This window comes from Equus quagga, chromosome 1, assembly GCF_021613505.1.
Source record: "Equus quagga isolate Etosha38 chromosome 1, UCLA_HA_Equagga_1.0, whole genome shotgun sequence".
Classification (NCBI taxonomy): domain Eukaryota; kingdom Metazoa; phylum Chordata; class Mammalia; order Perissodactyla; family Equidae; genus Equus; species Equus quagga.
The window spans coordinates 42,202,352-42,228,861 of record NC_060267.1 but is presented as its reverse complement, the minus strand read 5'-3'; the positions used below and the strand labels follow the sequence as shown (position 1 = coordinate 42,228,861).

General features: G+C 37.8%; 1 protein-coding gene across 2 annotated transcripts in view; it reads left to right on the top strand.

Moving 5' to 3' along the window:
- The window catches only part of DERA (deoxyribose-phosphate aldolase), a 102,696-nt gene that overhangs the window by 32,858 nt on the left and 43,328 nt on the right, over positions 1–26,510 (top strand). The window contains exons 2-6 of one of the 2 annotated variants that reach the window (XM_046658958.1): positions 2,636–2,733; positions 3,853–4,000; positions 5,470–5,565; positions 7,475–7,609; positions 24,955–25,083. In XM_046658958.1, the coding sequence (XP_046514914.1) occupies positions 2,636–2,733; positions 3,853–4,000; positions 5,470–5,565; positions 7,475–7,609; positions 24,955–25,083 (606 nt within the window). The remainder of the gene's footprint in view (positions 1–2,635; positions 2,734–3,852; positions 4,001–5,469; positions 5,566–7,474; positions 7,610–24,954; positions 25,084–26,510) is intronic. The other variant, XM_046659049.1, reaches the window with a different exon arrangement.

The window sequence follows — 26,510 nt, the reverse complement described above, 5'->3', positions numbered from 1 at the left end:
ATGTGGCTATATCAAGAATACTGTATTTGTATAGTTGAAATTCGTTAATTGAGTAGATCTTAAATGTTCTCAGCAACCCCCCTCCCAAAGAAAAAAGAAAATGGCAAATGCATTAAGTGAGAGATACGTCAATTAGCTTGATTGTGGTGATTTCTTCACAGTGTATATGTACATCAAAACATCAAGTGGTACACCCTAAACATATTCAGTTTTTAACAGTTATACCTCAGAAAGCTGGAAAAATAAAACACTAAAAATTTTTTTTAAAAAGAAGCACTTGGGAAAGATATTGCCTAAAATTAGATAATTTCTAGTGTTTGGGAACCATTCAGTTTATTTATTGAATGCCACTTAGGTATCAGGTACTTTGCCTGGAGTTTCAAAAATCTGTTACGAATACAAACATGTAGACAAATCGTTACCATTCAGAATAAAAGGGACTGCGCTAACTGTAGATTGTTGTGTGTGGTTCAGAGAAGGCTCACAGAGAAGGTGACATTTGAACTGGGTCTTAAAGTTTGAGTAGGAGTTTACTATACAGGCAAGATAAGGAAGGGCGTTCTGGGCACAAGGAACAAGGAACTGTAAGGTGTCAGTGAACTCCTAGTAGTTTAGAAGGCTGTGCCAGAGGGTTGGAGGGGCAGAGGGGGAGAAGATGGGGCCTGAGAAGGAGGAAGGAGCCAGATCGTGAAGACCGGGATTGCTTAAGACCTCTCTCCAGCAGTGGTACTTCCAGTGGTGGAGGTAGTGGGTGTGGAGGAGAGGAGAGGAGGGGAAGAGTTTCCAGGAAGTGTCATATGACTGATAAAAGACAGCCCCTGAAAGCTTTGTCCCACTGGCCTAGGCTTCCCTCTTTTGGCTACTGTCAACAGTGCCTGGTGGTGAGCGTTGTCTTTCACACAACTCCTTGCTTCACTCATTTTTACTCTCTACCCAAAACAATCTTTACCATGAACTAATCACCATTATTAGGAGTTAAAAAAAAAGAAAAGAAAAAGCCTTCCCTACCTTTTGGTAGAGAGAGGTTCTTAGAGGTCTTAGATAAGCTGGGAGCCTGGCATGTCTGTCTGATCTCCTTCCCTTGGGCTCTACCAAGAACCAAATCAGTCTTTGGGTGGGGAAGAAGAGGCAGAATTCATTTGCCTGACCTTACACTCCCGTTTTCTCTGTGACGTTGGCTTGGCAGACAAGCAGGAAAACATACAATGCCTTTGAGGAGCAGATGGACTGAAATGTTAAAAATCTGTTTTGTTAAATGATTTCGGCTAACAAGATAATTTAATTAGGGAAAAAAAAGCACACAAACTCCCGCTACTTCGTCAGTGATATTTAAATAAGAATATCATTATTAATCACTCAAATGCTAACTTGGAATTTCTACACCATTAATATTGATAAAAAGAATCAAATGGAAATGAGAGAGAGAGAATGTCTTTTATAGAAACCGGTTTTCTTGATGGTCTTATCTTTCTTTGTGGTGGACGCAAATTCTTTATTATCGTTACTATTTGTGGTGTTACATAATACAGTATGCAATCATCAGTTTTCCCCATCAGATTATAAATAATTGTGTAATTGTGACATATTTCCTAATGCATAGCCTTTTCCACGGTAGTCTTTGAAGGCTCTTTTAAGAAGGTGATTCTTCAAAAACATGAGGTTGCTAAAGGGATAGAGAAATGAGGTTAGTTATAGAAGGTAAATGGGTGTGTGTTCAATTTACTGTGAGACCATCTATGTTATAGAGTGTCACTGGATGAAATTGAAATACATGTGCACCAGACACAATGTTTGGTGTTAGACACTCAAAGATGAATAAGATCATGACTACTCACAAAATAGTACAAGGGACAATTTTACCATGACTCCTTGATGAACTAAATACAAGTTCTTTAGTAGAGGTATATCCAAATGTCAGCTCTGTCTGGGGAGTTGGCATTGTTTTCATAAATGCTAACATTTAGGCTGGGTCTTAAAGTAGAAATTATTGTCAACCGGAAGAGAACGGACGGTGAGATCGAGGTAGAAGAGAGAGCATTTCAAAATAGAAGCAACAGAGGTGTCTCCCAGAATTTTAGATGGCTTGTTTTTTCTTTCTCTTTTTCTAACTTTTGTTATGTCACTGTTGGAATTTGTAATGCATTTTGAAAAACTCTCCTTTGAGGAAAGAATGAACTGTATCATATCAGCGTCTGTGTAGCATCTAGTAGATATTAATCTTGTCAGTAAGGGGGTAGTGATCAAGGATTCCTTTAAGCCCCAACATTAATTCACTTAAGTATTTATGAATCATTTGTTCTTCTGGACTGGGCACTCACAAATAAGTGTTGCTGTCAGAAGTGAGGCACGTGGTGTGGGTAACACAATACTTTCTTCCCCTATTGTTAGATATATCTGTGAAATGAATCAATACAAGCTCTTCTAGTTCCAAAGGTACTTGATTTTGCTTGAAGTGTGCCTTTTCTTGATTAGGCTTCCGTCAACAAGCTTATTTGTTTGTAGTTGTACGAAAAAGAAAATGTAAGCTCTGAAAGAGCTTTGATGCCAAATGATGAATATATCCTTTCAAGGACCACATTAAAAAATAGGTGAATTTATTTAAAAAAATCTAAAAAGTGTCTTCTTTCACCTTTAGACCTTAGCTGGATCTCCAAAGTACAAGTGAATCACCCAGCAGTTCTGAGGCGAGCACAGCAAGTCCAGGCTCGCAGAACCGTGAAAAAGGAGTGGCAAGTAAGGGTTCTTCTTGAGCATTCTGTTCCTGTATTTTCCAGTGCCTGGTCTCTTCCCTCAAGGCCACAATATTGAATTTCGCTCAAGATGCATCTAAACTTAAAAGATTGCAGCTATCCATGACTTATTTTAATAATTCATATATGATGGTGATGGGTGGGAGAAAGATAACACATTTATCCAAACAAGTTAAAAATCTTATCACTCTTGAGTGGCAAAGCCGCAAATGAATTTGAGCCATCTTTATTCATGAGTGAATTAAATGGTGGATTTTCTCAACACATTTATTCAGTTTCTTAGACATACCTTCTTGGATTGTCTTCTTTTTTAATTTTAAAACCGTGACATGTAAACCTGGTGTGTCCGCTGGTGAGGCCCTTAGGTATAAGAGTTGACCTTCTTTGACCATCATGTTTACCTTACTATTAATTTTCATAAATTATTTTTCAAACGATGTTTTTAGCGTACTTGTGGTCAGCATATTCTTCAGTGTATGCTAACCAAAAACGTGCTATGCCTTGCAGGACTAAAAGGAATTCAGAGTTCATTTCACAAGTGAGGCAAAATATTTTGATTAGATCCTTTAGGGTGACATTTCACATTTTACTCATCCTTGGAAATATTCTGATTGAAAAGATAAAAGAAAATTCATCAGAATGAGTTGTGAAATATGAATATTGTTTTAAAAATGGAATTGGATTCAATGGGAACAAAGAAAGAAGTTAGAGACTCTTTTTATAATGTCTTATCCCAGATCCCATGGCTGGAGATAGAAGGTAAGATAGCAACCCTCTTCTGAGTTCTCTCCTATCAGGGTAGCCATCGGGCTCCTTGTGGAGGAGATGAAGTCAGACATGGGGAGACTTGATCTATTAAAAGTTTTAATTTGAGATATCTATGAGAAAAAAATTTTTTAAGACTACTCTCCCCCCTTTTGTTTTATTCTTTGTAATGTTCGTCTTGGTCACTCTTGAGCAATGTTTCTATCATAATCAAAATAATATGCCTCAGATCAGTATATATGTTAGATTTTAGCACACGTTTGTTGAATGATTTTTCTACTAACTGGGTTGGAGAGTAATGTTTTTTTAACTTTGCTTTTACTTTTCTTTGAACCAGGCTGCTTGGCTCCTGAAAGCTGTGACCTTTATAGACCTTACTACACTTTCAGGTGATGACACATCTTCCAACGTTCAGAGGCTCTGTTATAAAGCCAAGTATCCCATCCGGGAAGACCTCTTAAAAGCTTTAAATATGCATGATAAAGGTAATGTTGTTGTGTATAATCTATCTGGTGTTTACCTTCTTACGGTATTAATTACTAAATCTAAGAAGACTTAAGACAAGATTCAGCTGCTGAATTAATAGCAGCAATAAAATCCATGATAGAATTGTGTACGTAGACAAATGATTGAGATTCTTCTGTGAAGAACAGCAGAAAGAGAATCTGAGTCTCATTATTAGGCCATGTCTTTCCATCGTGGATTAAAGTTGCTGGTAGAGAGTTTCTTGCTTTTTCTTTCTAGTTCTTCAGTTTTGGAAATTTTCTATCTAGCGACTCTCAAATACTGATTCTGATTCCCTAGCCACATGTGAAAAAGCCAGTCTCATTACTTAATAATCACATCTCATACATAAAGTATTTTCTGTGAGTAAATGAAATACTTTTGAGAATAAAATGCAAATGGGAAGTATTGCATACTTGTATCTTAGGTTAGATCTTTTGAAAAAGTTCTACTCGCTTAGTATACATGAAAGAAAGGACTTTCTAAAGTTGCTGTAAGTTTAGAACCTTAACATTTTAGAAATGGAGGACATCTTTAAGAGTCGATCCCTTTATTTTTAAATGAGGAAACTGAGACGTGGAAGGCTAAATGGTATTTCCAAGGCGACTTGCCTTGTTACTCACTGGTTTTAGGAGCCAGATCTTTCCATGAAGAGATGCTTCATGGTTCCTGAGTGCCTGTTTCTAATGAGTGCAGCTAGATATGTTGTGTTGGCCCAATGCAGTATTTTAGCCCAAATAAATTGTAGATAATTTATAGACCTAAAAATTCTGCAGTTTTTGAAAAATTTTTATTGTGTTTCTTTGGAGTTGATAGTAAAAACACCACCTATCTGTGATACTTAAAAGTAACAGCTTTGGGGGAGCAGGCTGAAAAAACAATTTTGCAGTAGGAGTCTTATGTTATTGCTTTGTTTGATAGTATCTATTTGATTTTTAGTTTTTATTTTTTTAAACTTAAGAGATTATTCCTCAAATGAGGGCTCCAGATTCAGATTTTATTATTTCTTGTAAAAGAGAGAATAGGATTAGTTAATTGTCATTTTGCTACACTACCCTGTAAACTTCACTTACATTTTGCTTCATCTGCTGTCTGTTTGAATGCTGTACAAATCTGGATTTTGTTATCTACATGAAATAAAATATTTTCATTGAGTCAAGGCCACCAGGTTTACTATTTAGGAATTTTTAAAAAGTGATATTATGTTAACTGCAAAGAACAGCGTGTCACAGTTTTATTCTGACTGTAACGATGAGAAATGATCCGTGTTGTCAAGAACTGGAAGGGAATATGCAAAGTAAAAATCTTTCAATTTGTTGCAGCATTTTAGGGGAATTATTTTTTCTCTCATTTTGATTTCTGCCAATGTTGTAGTGTAAATAATAATTAAAACATATTGTGCGAATTGAACTTCACATAAAGTAGGCTGTTGTGATTTCTTTCTTCATAGACATTACTACAGCTGCCGTTTGTGTTTATCCCGCCCGGGTGTGTGATGCAGTAAGAGCACTGAAGGCTGCAGGCTGTAATATTCCGGTGGCATCAGGTAAAATTTGTTGTGGCATTTATTGTTATTTTTCAGTGTTTCCAATTCTTCAACTCAGACACCTTGGGGTATTATATATAGTTTTATACTATGATTTTAATTAGTTTTATGTATTTAATTGCTTGTATTTATTCATTCTTTTAATGATTATTAATAGTCTTCTAAGTAGCAGGCATTATATTAATTCCCAAGAATACAGAACTGTATCCTTGTCCTTAAGGAAACTTAGTTGTTTAGGAGCTATGGGCAAGTTAAAAAATCATAATGTGGGATCTGTAGTATTATATGTATGTAAGGTGTGATAATAAAGATGTGCAGAAGGTACAGTGGTAACTCTGAGCAGGGAGCGATTTATTCTGCAGGGGTTGGTGACACTCAGAGAGTAGGAGAATGTTTCATAGAGGAGAGAAGTGAACTGGGTCTTAAATGATAAAGAGGAGTTTACAGTGTTGGTAAGATAGGGAATGGCGTTTTAGACAGAGGACCTAGCATGTGTGAAGGCACAGAAGCGTGTGCAGGGAACTGAAAGTGGTTTGCAGTTGTTGGATCTAAAGTAGGACAAAGGGGGAGCTCTGGGAATTGAAGCTGGAGAGGAAACCATGCCCAGCTGGGCATCTGGGCTTTGTTCTGGTCATGGGGAAGATGCTGAAAGGCTTTAAGCAAAGGCATTTTATGATCAGCTCTGTCACATAGTACGTGAGGGGATGGTAGTGGACAAATTAGAGAGGAGTGAAATGGAGTTAGGGAGACTTATCATGGTCCATGTGGGAGATGATGAGAGCCCCCCTAAAAGCCTGGAAGTTAAAGAAGAAAGGCTATGTTCAAGAGTTATTGACTTAATGTAGACTCAGTAGGCCTTGGCATGAGGGAAAGAAAGTCTTAAAAGCTTCTGTGTAGCTATGTGTCTGTGTGTGTGTGTGTATGGTTGGATAGATAGATATAAAATTAGATTCAAATTAGATTCTACTTTTAAAAGATGTTAGAGGAATATCTTGGTGCTTTAAAAAAGGAGTCTATAAAGATCATTAATTTATTTTATTAGGGATACATCAAAAGAAACATATTATACAGTATTTATGTACAACCTGTTTGTGAACATTCCCAAAGTATTTGACAGCTACACCTTTATCGACCTCAATTTTTAATCAGCCTCAGTTATTCAGCTTTTTCCTTATACAACAGGGAAATGCGCTTTCCTCTAAGGTAGTGGACCCAAGGAATTTAATAACATCAAGGAAACACAAAAGTTATCTTTAGACACGGGAATGGAATCGATGCACACGTAAAAATGTTAATACTTTTTAAAAAGTGTAGTTGTATTTTCAATTTCTTTTTATTTATGTTTGGCCCTGCTCTTCTCAACTCTGCCCCTGCCCCAATTTTGTGAACTAATTAGGTGCTTTTCTTCCTGCATTCTCTTCCCTTTATTCCCATCTGCTTGGCTGGTTGTTTTAAGATGCACAGTGGGAGAAACCTGTATTACAATTTGAGTACAACAGCTAAAAATGTGTATGGTAAATCAAGAATACACTGATGGCCAACTTGATCAAGAGTAGGACCCACAATTAATTTGTGTGCATCAAGACAGGGCTACAGCGACTATTTTATGACTATCGGTGTGATAATAATATATTTTCTTAATTGCTATTTACTTAAAGTACCCTCATGAGCATCTCTGCAGCAACTTAATTTCAGGTCTTCCAGAGGATATAATACTAATATCTATCCTAATGCCAAGAATATACGAGATAACATTTTGTCTCTTCAGACTTCACTTTGCAGGATATGCATGAAATTCTTAAGTAATTAATGCTTTGGTCTAAATGGTGACTTTTTGGTCTGAAATTGTTTGTTGAGATATTGACCAATTGAAATTTGTCTTCCTTCCTTTTTTCACTCTTTCTACTAGTGGCCACTGGCTTTCCAGCTGGACAGACTCATTTAAAAACAAGATTAGAAGAGATCAGATTGGCTGTGGAAGACGGAGCTACCGAAATCGATGTAGTAATTAACAGGTCCTTGGTGCTGACAGGCCAGTGGGAAGGTAGGTGCATGTCCTTACTTATAAGGGAGACACAGTTCTTCCCTGGTGAATCAAAGGAGGATCTGGTAAGAGGCAGAATGTTTTGGAAGTCACTGCTCTAGATTACAAGTCACTAGATCAATGGGTGAGTCTAGAAGAAAACATGGTGAAGATTGTTTATCTTAGTGCCCCTCGTAAATCTAGGAAGTTGCCTACCTGCATGAACTTTTTAGATCCATTTGAGTGCTCAGGTGAATGGTTATTTCCATGCAGTAGGTTATTAACTTTTATTCTATTTTATACTGTTTTGTTAGTCAATACATAAATCAATCCTCAATACATATGATGGAGGAAATTTCCCTTTTCAATATTCATCTTTGTGGTTTTTGAGGATGTGGGATTATTAATCAGTCTGCTAAGTCTGTTTTCACTCCTATTATTCTTGTACATAGCTCCTGTGAATATTATTTCATATTTGCCTTTGAGATTTATGTTTTACTATCACACTGATTACAATAAGGCATTGCCCATTCTGGTAACAAGGTGTTGTTTTTATAATTGGATATTAAAGAAATAGATTTTATGTCTGTCTTAAATATATTTTGTGTATGAGAGATCATTGATAGCTAAAATAAGTAGAACTCTCTATTTAAAAAAAATCATTGTAGGTAGTTTAAAAATTTCTAACAAAACTATAAGATAAAGCCAGACTATTAAATTGTCTCTTTAGATGTGTGAATATCAAATAAAAGGCATATTTTATTCTAATTATGGAGGTTATATCTGCTCACTGTTAAAAACAAAGATTCCAATTAGTAATAAAGGATGTGGATGTTCCACGTAATCTCACTCCCTAGAAATAACTCCTAATAACAGTGAATGCACAACTTTCCAGACTTTTCTCTCTTCATATAAACACAACTACAACTCCCAGCCTTTTTAAAAGTTTAAATAAAAAATAGGATTATATTTAACGTATTTTTCCTTAACCTACTTGTTGGACTTGCCAATATCTCTTGCTGTGACTCTTTCTATCCATCATTCAATCAACCCTATTGTCTTTAAATCCTGATTTCATTTGTTTATCCATTAAGAATTGCTTTCATCAAGGGATGAATGGATAGAGATGTGGTATTTGTACACAATGGAATACTACTCAGCCATAAGAAATGAAATCTGGCCATTTGTGACAACTTGGATGGTCCTTGAGGGTATTATGCTGAGTGAAATTAGTCGAGGGAGAAAGTCAAATACTGTATGATCTCGCTCATAAGTAGGAGATAAAAACAACGACAAACACATAGCACTGGAGATTGGATTGGTGGTTACTATAGGGAAAGGCGGGTAGGGCAAAAGTGGTGATTGAGCTCACATGTGAGGGGATGGACTATAATTAGTTTTTGGGTGGTGAACATGGTGTAATCTATGCGGAATTTGAAATATATTACGATGTACATCTGAAAGCTATATAATGTTATAATCCAATGTTACTGCAATTAAAAAAATAAAAAATTAAAAAACAAAGCAAAAAAAAGAATTGCTTTCAGTGATAGAGTAGCAAAGATTCAGTCAGTGGTTTAATTACTGAAGGATTAACTCTCTTATATAAAGTCTGGAAGTAGCTGTGTTCAGGGGGTGTTGTGCAGCCCCACAAAGTTCTTCCAGGCTACTTTTATCTTCCACTTCCAGAGCCGGCACTCCATCAAGGGCACTCCATCGTCTAAGATGGCTTCTGAAGCTCCAGCCTTTACACTAATATTGTAGACAGCAGGACAGAAGGGCTCGTCCTATCCCAAAATCTCACACAAGGATTTTGCTTACATCTCATTAGCCCAAACTGAGTTACATGGCCATACTTGGCTGCAAGTGAAGCTGGAAAGTGTAGTCTTTTAGCTTGGAGTATTAGCTCCATTCTCATCTATTATTAATGAGTTAGATGGTATACATTTCTATGCCTAGATGGAAAGGAATGAGGGAAGAATACAGGCAGGGAAGAACAGTGTGCCATAATGAGCTAAACAGGATCTGACAGTAAAAAGCTAAACAGCAAAGGGCCAGGCAAAACAGCAATGACAAAAATGTTTAAATAAAAAGATATGCAAAATAAAAAAGCACAGCAGTCTGGACGTAAGCTGTGGGGCAAGTCATCTGAGATTTCAGTAGCTCCTGAGAGCATCACCTCATGTATAATGTGATAATACAATCACTGACACAGCAGTTCTGATTGATCTAGAAAAAACGTAAGGCCATTCTCATTGCCTTACACCATCAGTGCTCATCAACATTTTTAATCCTTCCTAGGTTTAAATTGTTGACAGTCCACAAATATCTTTTTGTGCTTTTAATTTTTGTTCCTTATGGTCTGTATGTGTTTTGGCCAATTGCAATCGTTCTTAAAAGGTTTATTTTAAATAGATATTCCTTGTCCCTATATATTAATTCTGCTCGTCTGCTTCTAGTCACAGATTTAACTTAAGATTTACAGCTAGAGTAAGAAAAAAATGAGTAGGCATAATATTTAAAACAAATCTAGAAATGAACTCTATGTGATTTAGTTGGATAAAAAACTATATGCCCTTGATGTCTTTTATTAAGCAGTTGTAGAACTATATTTTATTTTATAACTTGTACTCTTGTCTTTAGAATACTACTAATATACTACTAATTGGAAAATACCATATAATAGGAGATGAGTTTTGATGTAATTGGCAATCCCTAATGGTTGTCTTTAAGAACTGATAATTTCCCCAAAACAGGCATTCATGCAAAATATAATAACACATCTTTGTCCTAGACCATACTTTTCTATTAACTCTTTTTTATGGTGTTAATAACTTCTCTACCCAAAACAAACTGAAAAGGGCCATTTAATACTAGAAATTTAATTCTAAATAGAAACCTTTAATGACATAGGACATTTTCCGCTGCAGTAGGTTGTCTTAATTTTAGCTCTCAATCTGATTACGTATTGTATTTATCAGTGTCATATTTTAATATTAGCTGTTGACTAAAATAAGAGTCTAAAATTGATTTCTTGGTATTTGCTGATGGAAATGTCTGTTAGGCTGTTACCCATTCAAATCCAGGTCCCTCTGCTCTGTGCACTGAGGTGTGTAACACTGGTTAAAGCACACAGAACCCCATTTTTTAACCTGGCCATTCAGAGTGCATCCTCACCATTTCTCCTGGTCACAAGGCTCACAGGTTAGAGTGTGAACCCAAAGAGGAGACTGGAGAGGGCTTGTATTCTTCTTCTTGGGTTCTCCTTGGGGATGATTTAAAATCTTGACTCTCCTCGAACTTATAACTCTTCCACCCACTTGAGACTCCTTCTCTCTCAGCAGACAACCTACCTGCTACTTTGCAGAGAAAATAGAAACCATTAGACAGGAACTCCCTCCAGGTTCTTGCATCAGATCTGCTTTCCTTTGCTGCTTCCTTTTCTCCTTGTCCTAAGTCGAGTCCCTCCGCTATGCTGTGCTCTTGTCTTCTCCCACATTTTCAGAGGCGTTGCTCCACTTATTGGCCATTTTTTTCTCTTGTATCTTCAGCCTGCCTCTCTAGCAGCTAGTTCCCATCAGCATCTAAACAAACTTAAGCTTTTCTTATCCATTTAAAAAAGCTCACATGCCAGCATTCCCCCTCATCCCCAGTTAAGCCTTTTTTCCTGTTCTTAAGAGTTCTCTGTACTTGTTTCACTTGAATCCATTCTAACCAAGATATTAATGGCCACTCATTTCACCATGACCAGAGGATACTGTTTAGTTGTTTATTTAACTTTACTGTTCAGCAGCATTTGACACAGTGGACCATTTCCTCCTTCTGGAAACACTCTCTTGTTATGGCCTTGGTGACCCTACATTCTTCAGCTTTTCCTCCATATTTCTGGTGACTCCTGCATCTTGTTTGCAAGCTCCTCTGTCATCCCTGAAGTGTTAGTGGTCTTCAGGTTCTCTCCCAAGAAACTCTCAAACTTCTCCTCAAGCTCTGCCCACTTTCCCTTGGAAACCTTGTCTCGCTGATTTCAGCTCTGTTCCCTATACTGAAGGCTACCAGACCTCCTGAACGCAGGCATCTGCCTCTGCCTGACTCCAGAACAAGTGTTCCCTTTCCCAACTAAACCATGTTGATTTTCATCAATCATTTTCATATAAGTAGACATTCAGAATCAGCAAATCTTGACCAAATCAGAGAATCTTGCCATTTTAGCAAGAAATCCATTAAAAAATATTTACATTTCCTTGACTTTATTAACACTTTCTATTATATAGTATTTAATTTTTTCTAGATCATTCAGGACTGTTGTGTCAGTGCTTGTATTATCGTGGAATAAGGTGATGCTCTCAGGAGCTACTGAAATCTCTAAAATGACTTGCCCCATAGCTAACAGTCCAGATTGCTGTGCTTTTTGGCTTCACATATCTTTTCATTTATTTAAACATTTTGGTTGTTGTTTTGCCTGGTCCTTTGCTGTTAAGCTTTTTACTGTCAGATCCTGTTTAGGTGGTTATGGCACCCTGTCCTTCCCTGCCGGTACTTCCCTCACTCCTTTCAATCTTGGCATAGAAATGTACATCATCTAACTTCAGGACAGTAATTTTTTGTTTTTTTGAGGAAGATTAGCCCTGAGCTAACTACTGCCAATCCTCCTCTTTTTGCTGAGGAAGACTGGCCCTGAGCTAACATCCGTGCCCATCTTCCTCTACTTTATATGTGGGATGCCTACCACAGCATGGCTTGTGAAGCCATGCCATGTCTGCACCCGGGATCTGAACCAGTGAACCCCGGGCCACCGAGAAGCGGAATGTGCAAACTTAACCTCTGGGCCATCGGGCCGGCCCCATCAGGACAGTAATTTTAACTGGATAGGGTGTGAAATGTGTTGCTGGTTCTCAGAATTACCTGAAAAACATTTTCAAATTACTTGCCCCACCTCCTCTCCTCACAGAATCTAGCACATTGCCTTGAGTAAGTGTAATCTCAGAATTGGGGGTTGGGTATGAGGGAAAGATAGGCTCATACACTGTGAAAATTGTCCCAGGTGGTGTTGATATCACCCTCACCCCCCACCATCACCTAGAGCTGTAGAGAAGCACCAACTTGGAGCACCATTTTTTTTTAAACATACTTCTAGTACTTGTTTAGGTGCGGGACAATTGAAGCATTGTTGAATTTACGTATCAATTAGTTAGTACAAATTCTGTTTCCCATGTGTTTCTATTTATTTAGCCTATATCTGCAGTTAGCTGCAACAGGCGGCTTAAGGAATAAACTTACCCTGGTGAGTTTAGCTGCAAAGTACATCTATCTCTGTGCTCTGGGAAAAGGTCGCTTCTCCTCTCCCTGGGAAGGCTGTGCTTGGGATGAAGATAGCAGCTTGAGGGGCGGTGCTGTGCTGGACTGAGAGAGAGGTGCAGGCACCTACCCAGCCAGCCAGCCAGATAGGCCAATCATCATTGGAGTCAGTCAGACCCAGAACTTACTCGGAATGAATACACTGAGGACTAACAAGGGAGGATAGCCCCGGGAGACCAGGAATAGTTGAGAGCAGAGTCTTTGCATTAGACAGACCTTGGTTGGAATCCTGGTGCTACCATTAATAAGTAACATAAGTGATTTTCACAGCAATTTCACTTGCTCTTGGACAAGTTACTTAACTTTTGTGCCTTCTGTTCCTTCTCTGTAAAGTAGGAATAATGGCATCTACTTCATGGAGTTGTAGTAGGGATTAAATTAGATAATGCATGTAAACTGATCATCCTATTGCTTGGTCCAGATGAATCCCTACATGCCAACTGCCATTTCTTCTCTTTTCCTTCCTCCTCCTGGTGATGATAGTATGTTGTCAAGAGAAGTAACCATATAGCACGTGTATTGAGGAAATGAAGTGGAACTCTAAAGACTTGGGTTTTAGTCTTTGTAATTTTGTTAATTTACATCTAGACCTTGGGCAAATTTCACTTCTCTCTGCCTCCATTTAAATAAGCTACCCATGAGGGGCTAAGACTTAAAGATTTCTGCACTCCTTTAGAGCTGTTATGGCCTGTGATTTTATATTTGGTGTTTTCATTGTCTGTGAGTGTTATTCCCATGCTTAAGTACTTGTAATACAGTATTTTTTAATGATGATAATTGAAGTTGACATCTAAGTTGCATTCCTTAAACAGTTCTTTGCAGAAAGCATTCACTAGAATGGGCTCATCATCTTGTAAATCTTACTGAGCAGGTTTTGGAAATTGAATGCGTTCCATGCTCTGTAAATATACAGGGGTGTTCATTTTCTACTTTTTATGACCTCTCTCTGCTGCATATATTTACCTGATATATTACCAGTGACATCAAAATGTTATCAGATTCTGCCTCGTTCAGGAATCTTCCAGTTCCTTGAGCTCAGGACCTAGAGCTGGCTTTACTAGTTTTTGGAAACCCATTCTACACTTGATCACCAGCAGACATGACTCCAAAGGTGGCTTCTTCTGTGATATTTTTCCAGGATAGTGTGTTCATTGTAGCAATTGGAAGTACTGTCTCCTGTATCCAGAGTCTCATGTACCTTTCACCTCCTTCATTTCTTCAGCCTTGAGTTGCTCTCCTAAACTTCCTTTATGCAATACATGCCTCATGGCTAGCAGGAATTTTAGGGTGAGAGAATGTAATATTTGGGCCAAAACCACAGTGTCTATCAGCATCTTTTATGCAAGTGGATCCTGAAAATCTTGAATCTGAGCAACAATTTATTTTTCTTATTTGCTTATTTTTACACAAGGATGGTGGAAAGAGTCTTAAAAGAAATTGGTATTTTTCTTTGTTTTGTAGAGCTGTTCATCATAATATCTTATGAGAAGAGCAATCTCTAAATATATAGACACTTTTTGGGGAAGGAATCACATAATCCATAAACTGTGCTTTCTCAGTTTTGGGGGTTGTTTATAACAGAAAAATTCTGGAGATACTTATGGCAGCTGTATGCTTTTATGGTTTTTGTTTTTATGCTATGATTCTTCAAAACTTCAAATACTATTGACAAAATGTATGTGTTTTATCTCCTGTAAGTCATTTTACTACCTGGTGTTTTAGCTCATCTCTGTTTTAGTCTTACAGGATTAATTAGTTGCCTTGGGTGGGTGAAAATTGTTCTTGAACATTTTGTGACTTTTTTAGTTTAAAAGGTTCTGTGTGATTTTATATTAAGTGTTTTATTGTACATATAATTATCTTGAGAGTTATTTTCAGGCCATTCTTGTACAGTGTTGAATATCTTTCCGGTACTCAAGAAATAATTGCTTAGATATGTTCGTTAACAATTATTTTTTAAGTGCCTTTGAATAGCATGAAATATAAAAGGAAACCTACTTTATGACTTTTAGATAGGAAACATAGTCTTTAAACACTTTGGATTCTCTCTTAAATCATAATTTCTAAGCATGAAAGCTTTACTAATGTAGTTTTCTATGTCTATAGCAGTGTTTTTCCAGAAAACTTAACAGATAGCAATTAAGAATATACTTTCGAGGGACCGGCCCCATGGCCAAGTGGTTGGGTTTGCGTGCTCTGCTTTGGTGGCCCAGGGTTTCACTGGTTCAAATCCTGGTGCTGCTCATCAAGCCACGCTGAGGCGGCGTCCCACATGCCACAACTAGAAGGGCTCACGACTAAAATATACAACTGTGTACTGGGGGGCTTTGGGGCTTTTGTTTTTGGGGAAAAACAATAAAAAAAAGGAATATACTTTTAAGATTAAGAATATACTTTCCTTTTAGGTAGAAGCTGGAGAGAAATAAAATCATTTTAAATAGAAGTAAAATGCTATAAATACAAGTTCCTGCTGACATGGGGAGGCAGAAGGAACAGCCAGTTGTCAGCCTGTTTTGGCCGCTGGTTTGAAACAGATGCAGTACAACCCCCTCCCCTCCTTGGATCTACATTCTCATGCACACAGGCCTTTCCCAGTGTGGCTGTGTTCTCTGATTCCTGTCAGGGAACACTCCACCGGCACAGCCTCACTTGTTTTTCGGTTGGGAATGATGAGCAGAAGGTCAGGTCATGACCTCCATTTCTCCTCATCACTGTGGCAGTGGCAGGAGGGATGAGGGGGAACAGACAGGAGACAACTCCTCTGCTGCTTGTGCCACTATATTGATTAAGCATCTACCATGTAATATATCCTGGGTTTCTGGTACACCCACTTTCGCTACTTCTGAAAACCTCATTATAAGTCAAAACATTTGTTATCAGGTTTTTAATGTGACATCACCATGCCACCCACTTCTCTGGTGTATGTGTCTTGTTAAATTTTGCATTATTCTGACTAACTTGCAGTTGTGGAGTTTGAATTCCATTTTTATTTGTCAGTCATCTTTTATAATAGCCTTCCAAATTATTATTTTTCAAGTATGTGCAAGAATTATTCTTTCTTTCTTTTTTTAAATGGGGAATTTTCAGTTTCTGTAATTTTTAACAGCGAACATGTGTTACATGTGAGTGTGTGAGCAGAAAATTAAAAGGCTCTAGAGAATAAGGTCATGGTATATGCAAAGATTTAACCATAAGGACGTTTACTGCAGTATAGCAAAAACTCTGAACTTAAGTATCCAATAATAGAAAAATGATTGAATAAATTATTTATGACCATGCAATGGAACATTGTGCAGCCATTAAAAACTGTGCTGCACATGTGTATAGTGACAGATGGCAACTAGATTTTTGGTGGTAAACATAATGCAATGTATACAGAAGTTGAAATACAGTGATGTACGCTTGAAATTTATATAATGTTGTAAACCAGTGTTACCTCAAAAGAAAAAGGTTTTTCTAACAAGCTAAAAACAAGTGCTGCAGACCAATATTTATTAATATGGAAAGATGTCTGTAATATATTGAGTGGAAAAAAGCAGGTTATAAAATAATATATACCATTTATAATCACGTTTCTTTTTTTTTAAACACCATAGAATGGTTCATAACGTCAAAGCCCTCCCAAAAGGAAAATACCTAGATGCTAAATAAATTACAGCAACATATCAAACGTGTCTCTTTAACTTTTATTTTTGAATAGTTTTAAACTTACGGAAAAGTTGCAAAAATAGTACACAGAACTGTTTACTCTTCACTCAGATTCTCCAGTTATAAAATTCTACCCCATTTATCTTTTTGCCTTATCATTCTCATTCTCTCTCTTTCTATTCTCTGTATTTGTGTGTGTGTATGCATATATATATATGTATAATTTTCTGAATTATTTAAATTAAGTTGCAGACCTGTTGATCTATTGCTCGTAAATACTTCAGAGTGTATTTTCTAAAAACAAGGATACTCTTGTACATGCCACAGCACTCCATCAAAATTAGGAAATTAACATTGATATCATACTTCTGTTAAATCCACAGATTTTGTTCAAATTTTGCAGATTGTCTCAATAATGTTCTTTATTGGGTCTGGAACCAATTGTACGTCTCTTTAGTCTTCTTCAATCTGGGACAGTCCTCAATCTTTCCTTGGGTTTGCAGAATAGACACCTATTATTTTGTTAAATATATTTATTTATATTTAGTTTGGGTTTGTTTGATGTTTTCTCATGATTCAATTCAAGTTATATATTTTTGGCAGAAATACCATAGAAATTTTGCTCTATTCTTCTCAGTGCATTATTTCAGAAGTCTTAAGATGTTGATGTGTCCCATTATTGATGATGTTACTTTTTTACTTGGCTAAGATGGTTTCTGCCAAGTTTCTCTATTGTAAAGTTACTAAATATTTTGTATTTTAATAAATAATGTAGATTATGAATGGAGATATTTTGAGACTATGTTACTATCCTGTTCCTCATCTAGCTTTTATTTAGTAGTTTTAACATTCATTGATAATTCTTCAGTTGTTACTGATAGTTGCCAAATGGTGATTTCCTTTTTTCTTTTTTTTTTTTTGAGGAAGATTAGCCCTGAGCTAACTACTGCCAATCCTCCTCTTTTTGCTGAGGAAGACTGGCCCTGAGCTAACATCCATGCCCATCTTCCTCTACTTTATTCGTGGGATGCCTGCCACAGCATGGCTTTTGCCAAGCAATGCCGTGTCTATACCCGGGTCTGAACCGGTGAACCCTGGGCTGCCGAGAAGCGGTATGTGCGAACTTAACCGGTGCGCCACAGGGCCGGCCCCATGATTTTCTAATTCCATCATTTCTTTTATACTTCTTAGTTGGCATTAACTTCCCTTCCCTCCCTTTCTTCCTTTCTGTTTGTAAGAACTCATGGATTCTTATTTTACTCAATTGGTTATAACCCATTACTATTCATGATTTATTTTGTTACTCAAGTTGCCCTAGATTTGCCAAGTGGGAGCTGCGTCAGACTGCTTCCTCTATCATTTTTATCTTTCTCTTTTTTTGGTTGTCTATTTATTTATTTATTTTATAGATTGGCACCTGAGCTAGCATCTGTTGCCAATCTTCTTTTTTTTGCTGCTTCTTTTTCTCCTCAAAGCCCCCCAGGACATAGTTGTATATTGTAGTTGTGAGTGCCTCTGTTTGTGCTTTGTGGTACGCCGACTCAGCATGGCCTGATGAGTGGTGCCATGTCTGTGCCCAGGATCCAAACTGGCAAAACCCGGGCCTGCTGAAGCGGGGCAGGTGAACTTAACCACTTGGCCACAGGACCAACCCATATTTATTTATTTTTGTTGAGGTAACATTGGTTTATAACATTACATAAATTACAGGTATACATCATTATATTTCAATTTCTGTGTAGACTACATCATGTTCACCACCTAAAGACTAATTACCATCCATCATTGTATACATTTTCCCCATCACCCCTTTTGCTCTCCTCCCTCCCCTCTTCTCCTCTGGTAATCACCAATCTAATCTCTGTATCTTTGTTTGTTTGTTGTTTTATTATCTTCCACTTATAAGTGAAATCATGCTGTATTTGATTTTCTCTGTCTGACTTCTTTACTTAGCATTATACCCTCACTGTCCATCCATGTTGTTGCAAATGGCAAGATTTCATCTTTTTAATGGCTGAGTAGTATTCCATTGTTTATGTATACCACATCTTCTTTATCCATTCATCCATTGATGGGCACCTGGGTTTTTTCCAAGTCCTGGCTATTGTGAATAATGCTGTAATGAATACAGGGGTGCAAATGTCTTTTTGATTTAGTATTTTCATGTTCTTTGTATAAATACCCAGAAGTGGAATAGCTGGATCATTGCTAGTTCTATTCTTAATTTTTTGAGTAATCTCCATATTGTTTTCCATAGTGGCTGCACCAGTTTACACTCCCACCAGCAGTGTATGAGGGTTCCCTTTTCTTTACATCTTCTCCAACACTTGTTGTTTACTCTGTCCTTTTGACATGTTTCCATTATTCTTTGAGAACTTCCTTGCATTCTTCTAAAAGATATTTCAGGCTTATCTTTGACTTTCTCTGCCCCAGCCCTGGAATCCACTATTTTTCCAAAAAGTTTTGCTTCCTTTTATCAAAGACTGTTATTTAGAAAGGACGATGTGGGTGCTGGGTGTACTCATTGCTGTAGGGATGTTATTATTTCTAGGCCTTCTCAGTGGACAGATCTAGGACATAGATGAATGTTCACTGTACACAATGCAAACGTAGAAAAACATATACATGTATATCTACTTATCTATCTATATTAGAACCACACTAATAACTTCCGTTACAAGCCAACATCACATGGTTTATTCTCACCCTCTCGCTTGCTATATTTATATCCCTCTTTCTTGTTAGTGAGAAATCTTGCTCCCATTATCCTCAGTATATTTACCTGTTTGATCAGTTTCCTCCTATGTAAGAGTCTCTTGACCATGTGGACTGTCTGCCTGGCCCAGTACCGCATTCTCAGGCTGGTTGTGCTCCCAAAGTCCTCTAGAATTCCCAGCCAGTATGGGTGTCACTTGATTTCTGGCCTTGATCTGGCAGCGTGTGAGCCAACAGTTTCCCTAGGCCCCAGTGACATGCCAGTCCCCAGCTTCCTTGCACCTCCACGGCAATGTACGACTGAGTGCACCCTTGTACCCCCCTCTGGCTGAGAGCTCCCCCAAAGCAGAGTTCAAAATTGTCTTTCTGAATAACAAGAGGCTATTTGGTCTCAGTTATAACAGCTTACGCTTTTAGAGTAACTCAAGTTTATCTTTATTTTTAAATCTGCTTATTATTAACGGTGGATCTAAGGGAAAAATAATCATCTTCATAATCATTTGAAGAATTACTTTTACGTTTATTCCTAGAACTTGAGAGGAGTTTGAACTGTAAAAGCAAAGATCTTTTATCCAATCTTGAGGGAAAAAGTGAGGCTTGTAGAGGTTCAGTAACTTTCCTCAGTAACACAGCTAATTAATGGGCAAGCCAGTGCTGAGAATTCCTGATTCAGACATGCGAACTTCATGACAACACAGTGGCCTGTTCTCATCCCATCCAGAAGCCTAATAGAGCAATTGATAGATTATTTTTAGTATATTAAATCATAGAAAATTATTTTGTTTCCGAATTACCATGGAATTTTTCCTTTTTTTTTTTCTGCTTTATCTCCCCAAACCGCCCCCCCGTACACAGTTGTATATCTTAGTTGTATGTCCTTCTAGTTGTGGGATGTGGGACGCCGCCTCAACATGGCCTGACGAGCAGTGCCATGTTTGTGCCCAGGATCTGAACCCTGGGCCGCCGCAGTGGAACGCGTGAACTTAACCACTTGGCCACGGAGCCGGGCCCTGGAATTTTTCCTTTGACTCAACTTTTTTTTTCCTAGAAGAATGAAATCAGATTATAATGCTCCTCTGTAGAGTTAGTAATTTGAACTAGATGGGAGTTGACATCCCTGTAGGTTCTGGGCTTTCAGTACTCTATTACTCAAAGTTCTTCACTTTGCTTCCTTGAGAATGCATTTTAACTACAGTGTGTGTGTACCTGCAGGTGTGCGTGTGTGCTGGGATAAAGGCAGAAGAGTCTGAGGAAGTAAAATAGTATTCAACTTCTGAAGACATGCATTCTGGTCCCTATTCTCCCTCTGACTAGTGATGAAATTTTAGGCAAGTCATTAATCTCTCCACATTTCACTTTTCACATCTGAAATGTGGAGGTGACTGCCAGCTGCCTCACAAGGGATGTTCAAATGATGTGTAGGAAACACTTTGAGCATCTTTGAAGGAAGACACTTTGAAAACTTACGGGATTTTTCATTCTTTTGAGTAATTATTCCTCATAAAGAATTATTTCAAACAAGAGATCTCTTGATCTTTTTACATCACCTGTAATTTCCTCTGCACGTATAATCCAGTGGCGATTATATAAATCTACATCCTGCTGCTATCCTTTCCTGCTAATGTCGGGGAAAATCTACCCATTGGTTTTCCCATTGTTTTGCTCATTTATATGGGAAGTAAAGTGACAGTTGAGTATGTTAAAGGACATCATGATTTGAGATTGACTGGGTTATGTTTCAGCCATCAAATCGCTTGGATGTGCATGTGTCATCTCTCTAGTTTCCAAGATGTCTAGCATTGGAATAAAGGTGCTCAAAACTACCTAGACACTGATAATGCTTCTTTGTGGCTTCTGTGGCTTGTGTTGGAGTGAAGCGGTCTATTTTTCTTATATGTAAGATCTGTAAATTCTAATTATGCCTTCACAAGTATTAAGACAGTGCTTGCTTTGTTTTGCTTTTTAAAGTTGTTTTTGCATTTCTGGAAGTAGGTGAGGAAAAATAACGGAAAACTAGTACTGAATGATTAAACACCTATAAATGCCTGTTGCTGTTCTAGTCACATGTATTATTTAGTCTTTACAAAAATATGCGAACAAACTGAGGCTCCCTAAGTAATTGGGCTCAGAAAAATTGAGTAATTCCTCCAAGTTTTCATAACTAGCAAGTAGCCAGAGCTGGCTTAGCCCAGGAGTCTGTGTTACCCAAAGGAGCATGGGCTCTGAGTTAAGAAAAAAAATTGTTTGTGAAATAGTAAACTTTTTTCCTCCGGACTGCTCTTCTAGTGCCCACAAAAGGTTGTATCTTATGTTCTTTAAGAAATGTAGAGCGTGGTGTCCCCTGCTTTCTCAGTCCCTCTGTTCTCTGAACCTAATAAGTAGTTAGCAGTAATAGTAATTGTACCACCACCACTGCTAGCAACAGGAAAACGAGTAGCTGACGTTCCTTGAGCATTAACTATGTGCCAGATACTGTCTTAGCACTTTATATGTATTCACCTATGTAATGCTTGAAATGACTCTGTGAGATGTCATTATAGATGAGGAAACTGAGACAAAGATTAAGAGTTAAGTAACTTGCCCCAATCAAACAACCAGTCAGGGTTAGAGCTGGGATATGAACCCAGGCATTCAGGGCACCCACACTGTTATTGTTCATTATGCATAAGACTGCCTCAGTAAATACTTGTTATATTAGAGGTATGAGTTGAAAACTAAAGAAACCTGTTTGGATTCAGTTAAACTGAAAAGGGATTTATTAGTAGGATATAGAGTAGCTCACTGAATCAGGAAGCCTGGAGAAACAGGTTTGGAAAACAAGCAGGACCATGAAAGACTGGGAAGCAGAGAACACAGCCTGATTGTTCCATAGGAAGAGTTTGGTTACAGGACCACTGCTGGTGCCGCTCCCACTGGCCAGCACAGCTACCATGCTGGTGCCTGGTGGCTGCTGGGCCACTGGACTCTTGGATCTGCCATTGCTGATGCTGCAATGCTAGTGAAAATCTCTATTCCTTCATCTTTGCATCACTCAGCAAGATTCAAAGGCCCAGGTGAAGTATTCACTTGATGGAGCCCAGGCCATGTTTTAAAAGGCCAGATTTGGTATTCTTTTTTATTTAATTGTTCTGGTATACTCTGGGCCAAATGGTGACAGAAAGAAATGACAACTTTCCCACTTTTGAACTTTAAGGATTAATATATTTGCTCAGAAAAACTTGACCCTGTTATGTGGTGAAATAGGTCAGTAAAATGATTTGACAAGTTAGCAGTTAACAAGAAGGCACTGGTTTCAAATTTGTCAAATTCAGTTAAGCTCTAAGTGACCATTTTTGGGCCACTCTGTTTGGATCCTGAATTAAAGAGCATAACTTCCAGGTGGCTGATAATTGAGTCAGAAAATACATCTGGTTTTTTTGGTTAATTTTAAATGTAGGTGAAGAAACTCACTGGATAGCAAAAGGTAATACTGTTTAGAAAAAAGGCAGTAGTTTTGTTCATAAATATGATCAGGACTGATGTTTTAAGAACTTTGTTATACAGGCCAAGACGCACTTTAACAAATGCTGTAATAAAATATTTTCAAGCCTTATTTGATGCTCACTCATTGTAAGCACCAATCCATATAGAAAATTTCAGTGCAGTACAAGGAGTTGGGACAGGATATGAAATAAAATTTGACTTTTATCACACAACCCTTAATGGAAACTCATTTTACTAGAATTCTGAACTTAGTAATGTTTCAACTTTTTGAGTACTTACAATATGCCAGGCAATGTGCAAAGTGCTTTGTATACATCCTCCCTTTTAATTCTTGTAATAACCCTATAAAGTAAATATTGTTATTGACACTTTAAGGGTGGAACTGAGGCTGAGAGAAATAACTTGCCTAAGGTCACACAGGAAGTGATAAAATTGGGTTTTAAATCCACGTTTGTCTGGCTCTTGATGGCAACACTGTACTGTGGAAGAAAAATCATTAATTAAATCAGAAGTTAACTGTGAATTAGCATTCTTGAATTTTTAGATCAAGAGATTTCCTTGTCACTTAAGAGAACAACTTTCTCTTTTTAGATTGAGTAACTCAAGAAATGTCATTCCATCCAAGATTCATTCTCTGGGTTAAAAGAATATAAATTGTTATTGCCATGTAGTGTTCTCCTGTTTGTCCTATTCTCACACGTGTTGTCATAGTGGGTGTATGGGTAAGATGTTTTCTCACATTTGAGGTAGGATGGGCAGGGTATGGCATCTCAGATCATCTGAAAACTACCGATTATTAGGGACGTGTGAACATATTCAATCCTTTCTTGAAAAGCCTTCTGAGGGTACCATCTCTCCATAGTGACAAACTCTAAACTTTACCAGGTGTCTTGTAATCAAATATTTGCCTTCATTTGTATTCTGTTTTCACTTTTGAGCTTCATTTTAAACTCAGGTTTTCTAGGGCTAGGAAGGCAAATTTTGTTCATTTTGTTATAACTTCCATGGTTTTGACTAAGTTTGCTGACATGAGACCAATTTTTAGTCTTTTATATGTATTTTCATAAACCTATGAATTATAGAACTCTCCTCTTAGCATTAAAAAATGGTTACTCTAACTCTAATCCTTATTATGAATGTTTCTTTCCTACAACTACTTCCTGTGAAGCACACACACATACACAGGAAAGAAAAAGCCCTGATCTTAGTCCTCATATTGTAGCAATAGCCCAAGTTCAAGAAAGGAGTGTGGCCAACTCACTGCAGGGTAAGAGCCAAAATCCACTGGGGTCATTGACAAAAGACTGTGTTAAATAATTTTTCACAACTTTAATACTCATTACACTGATTTTGTTTACTAAAATTCTACTTTGAATATGAAATGTTTTCCCTTCATTTTATTTATTTATTTTGTTTTGTTATGTGTAAGTTTTTTTTTTTGGTATATATACTTTTTTTTTTTTTTTAAATCAATCTGCTTTCAGGGTGCTATTTGGAGCCCCAGAAGGGTAGATGTGGTACTAGGGTCAGGTGTTAATAGGTTCAAGGCTGCTTCTCTGAATCCCTCTGCAGCTGACTGTGTCCACATACATCCAACCCTACCCGGACAGGCTCAACACTTTTTAGTCAGCTGTATAGACACATACCCCGGCAGATAGTGGAGCAAGCTGTTATGTCTTTATTGTCATTAGCAGAGCTCTCAGGAAAGTCCTGCTTTGTATTCCAACAAGAGAACCTATTATGTGTGAATAGAAGAATTAATAAGGACCTGAGGATTCTGTTTTTTTTTAGTTTGCGAAGTCGTCCACCCCTGTATGTATGGTAGATCAATTTCTTTTTTCTTATAAGTAACCATCGTGTGGAAGAGGTAGAAATTATTTGTAATTTGCATGTCATTATAATGATATTTTAAAAAGCTCTATGACTCTGGACCTCGGGCCAAGGCTTAGAACGAGTTTCATGCTAGCAAACTAAGCATTCCTTGTAACAGGATGTGAACTGCAACAGAATGCTCTAGGCGATATTAAATTGGGGGTGATTTTTAGAAAGTGACAAATGTTTCATGTTTCCTAAATCTGAGATGGGTTCTACCCGTTCTAAATGGCTGCCAAGTTATGTTATCACTTGCCTGCTTTTGTAACTGCCTCAATTATTTCCTTCCCCAGCCCTGTATGATGAGATCCGTCAGTTTCGCAAGGCCTGTGGGGAGGCTCATCTCAAAACCATCTTAGCAACAGGAGAACTTGGATCTCTTACTAATGTCTATAAAGCCAGTATGATAGCAATGATGGCAGGTAAGCAGTTTTTTAATATTCAAATGATGATATATAGTGAATTGATGTTTTTAGGAGAAATAAGTAAGTGAAAGCATTTGGCTCTTAGCTAAAACTGCTAACCACTTGGAATTTTTTGTAGGAGGGGTCAGATATTTTGTGAATATGTGTACAATATGAAGTGGTCAAAAACTCTCGGCTTTCTTCCACATTTTTTTTTGTGGCATTTCATTGCTGCAGTATCCTTGTAAAGCAGTAGATGGCTCTCTTGTTAGTGAATTGCCTTCTGTGTTATTCTTTGATTATTCATTCATCAACATATGTTAGACAGGAATTTCTTTAACTCTGACTTATTCTTCTCTGTGAATTTAAGCATTTGATTTTTCTCAGAGATGTATATCCATACTGTCCAAGGCAGCCTGTGCTTTTGTTTGTGTTTTTTTCTTTTTAAATGTAATGCAGTATCATTGTTTGTTATACTTTGAAAGGTAGGTTGACTTATTCTTTATCTCCATGAACAGCTGTCTGTCTATTCGTACGTCCAAGCTTGAATCTGGGTGTCATGCTTGATCCCACCTTTTTCTCACCTTCACATGAGTCAGTGAATGAGTCTTGAGAATTCTACCTCTTCCCCACATCTGATAGATCTTCTCGCCACTGTGGGTGCTGCTGTCTCCGGCCACTGTCATTGCCCACATGGATCACGTCAGCAGTCTCCTAACTAGTCCCTACTGTCTGTCTCTACTCTCGTCCCCTTCCAATCTGTTCTCCACGCTGTTGCCAGAATGCTCTCTTAAAATGCTAATTTGATTGTGGTATCGCTTGCTTAAAATCCTTCAGTGGCTTCCCTTCATCTTCAAGGTAAAATGTAAATTCCTTCAGCGTGATTTTACAAAGGTCCTCCCCAAGACCCTGCCTGTGCCTCTGCCATCTCCTCATTTTCCCTTCGCACCATATGCTCCCGCTATGTGAAATTACGTGTAGCCCTCTGCAGATGGCACCATCCAACCCTCCTGAGTTTCTGTACATGCTCTGCCCTCTGCCTTGAATGCCTTTGCCCAAATAACTCCGTAACATCTTTGGATTCAACACAAGTGTCACTCTTTTCAAGACTGTTTCCCTTACGCTGCCTCCTCTCTCACCACTTGGTTCGTTATCTCCTCTGTGCGCCCCTGTAGCATTCTGTTAAAGCCTCTTTCAGATAGCTTATCACACTAGACTGTGATTGAGGATTGAATTTCTGGGTGCCCTACTAGGGGCTCCATATTTGGTTGAGGATGTATGACTTCTTAGGTTAAATCTGGCACTCTATTGTAGTCACCCTTTAGATTTTTATACTCTGTGTATTTTCTGAATACTCTGTCAAATCTAGCATCAGTCCCTGGAATTCTACTGAAAATCAGCCCACTAGGCATTAATGATGCTATTGCTTTCATCACTGCTACTGT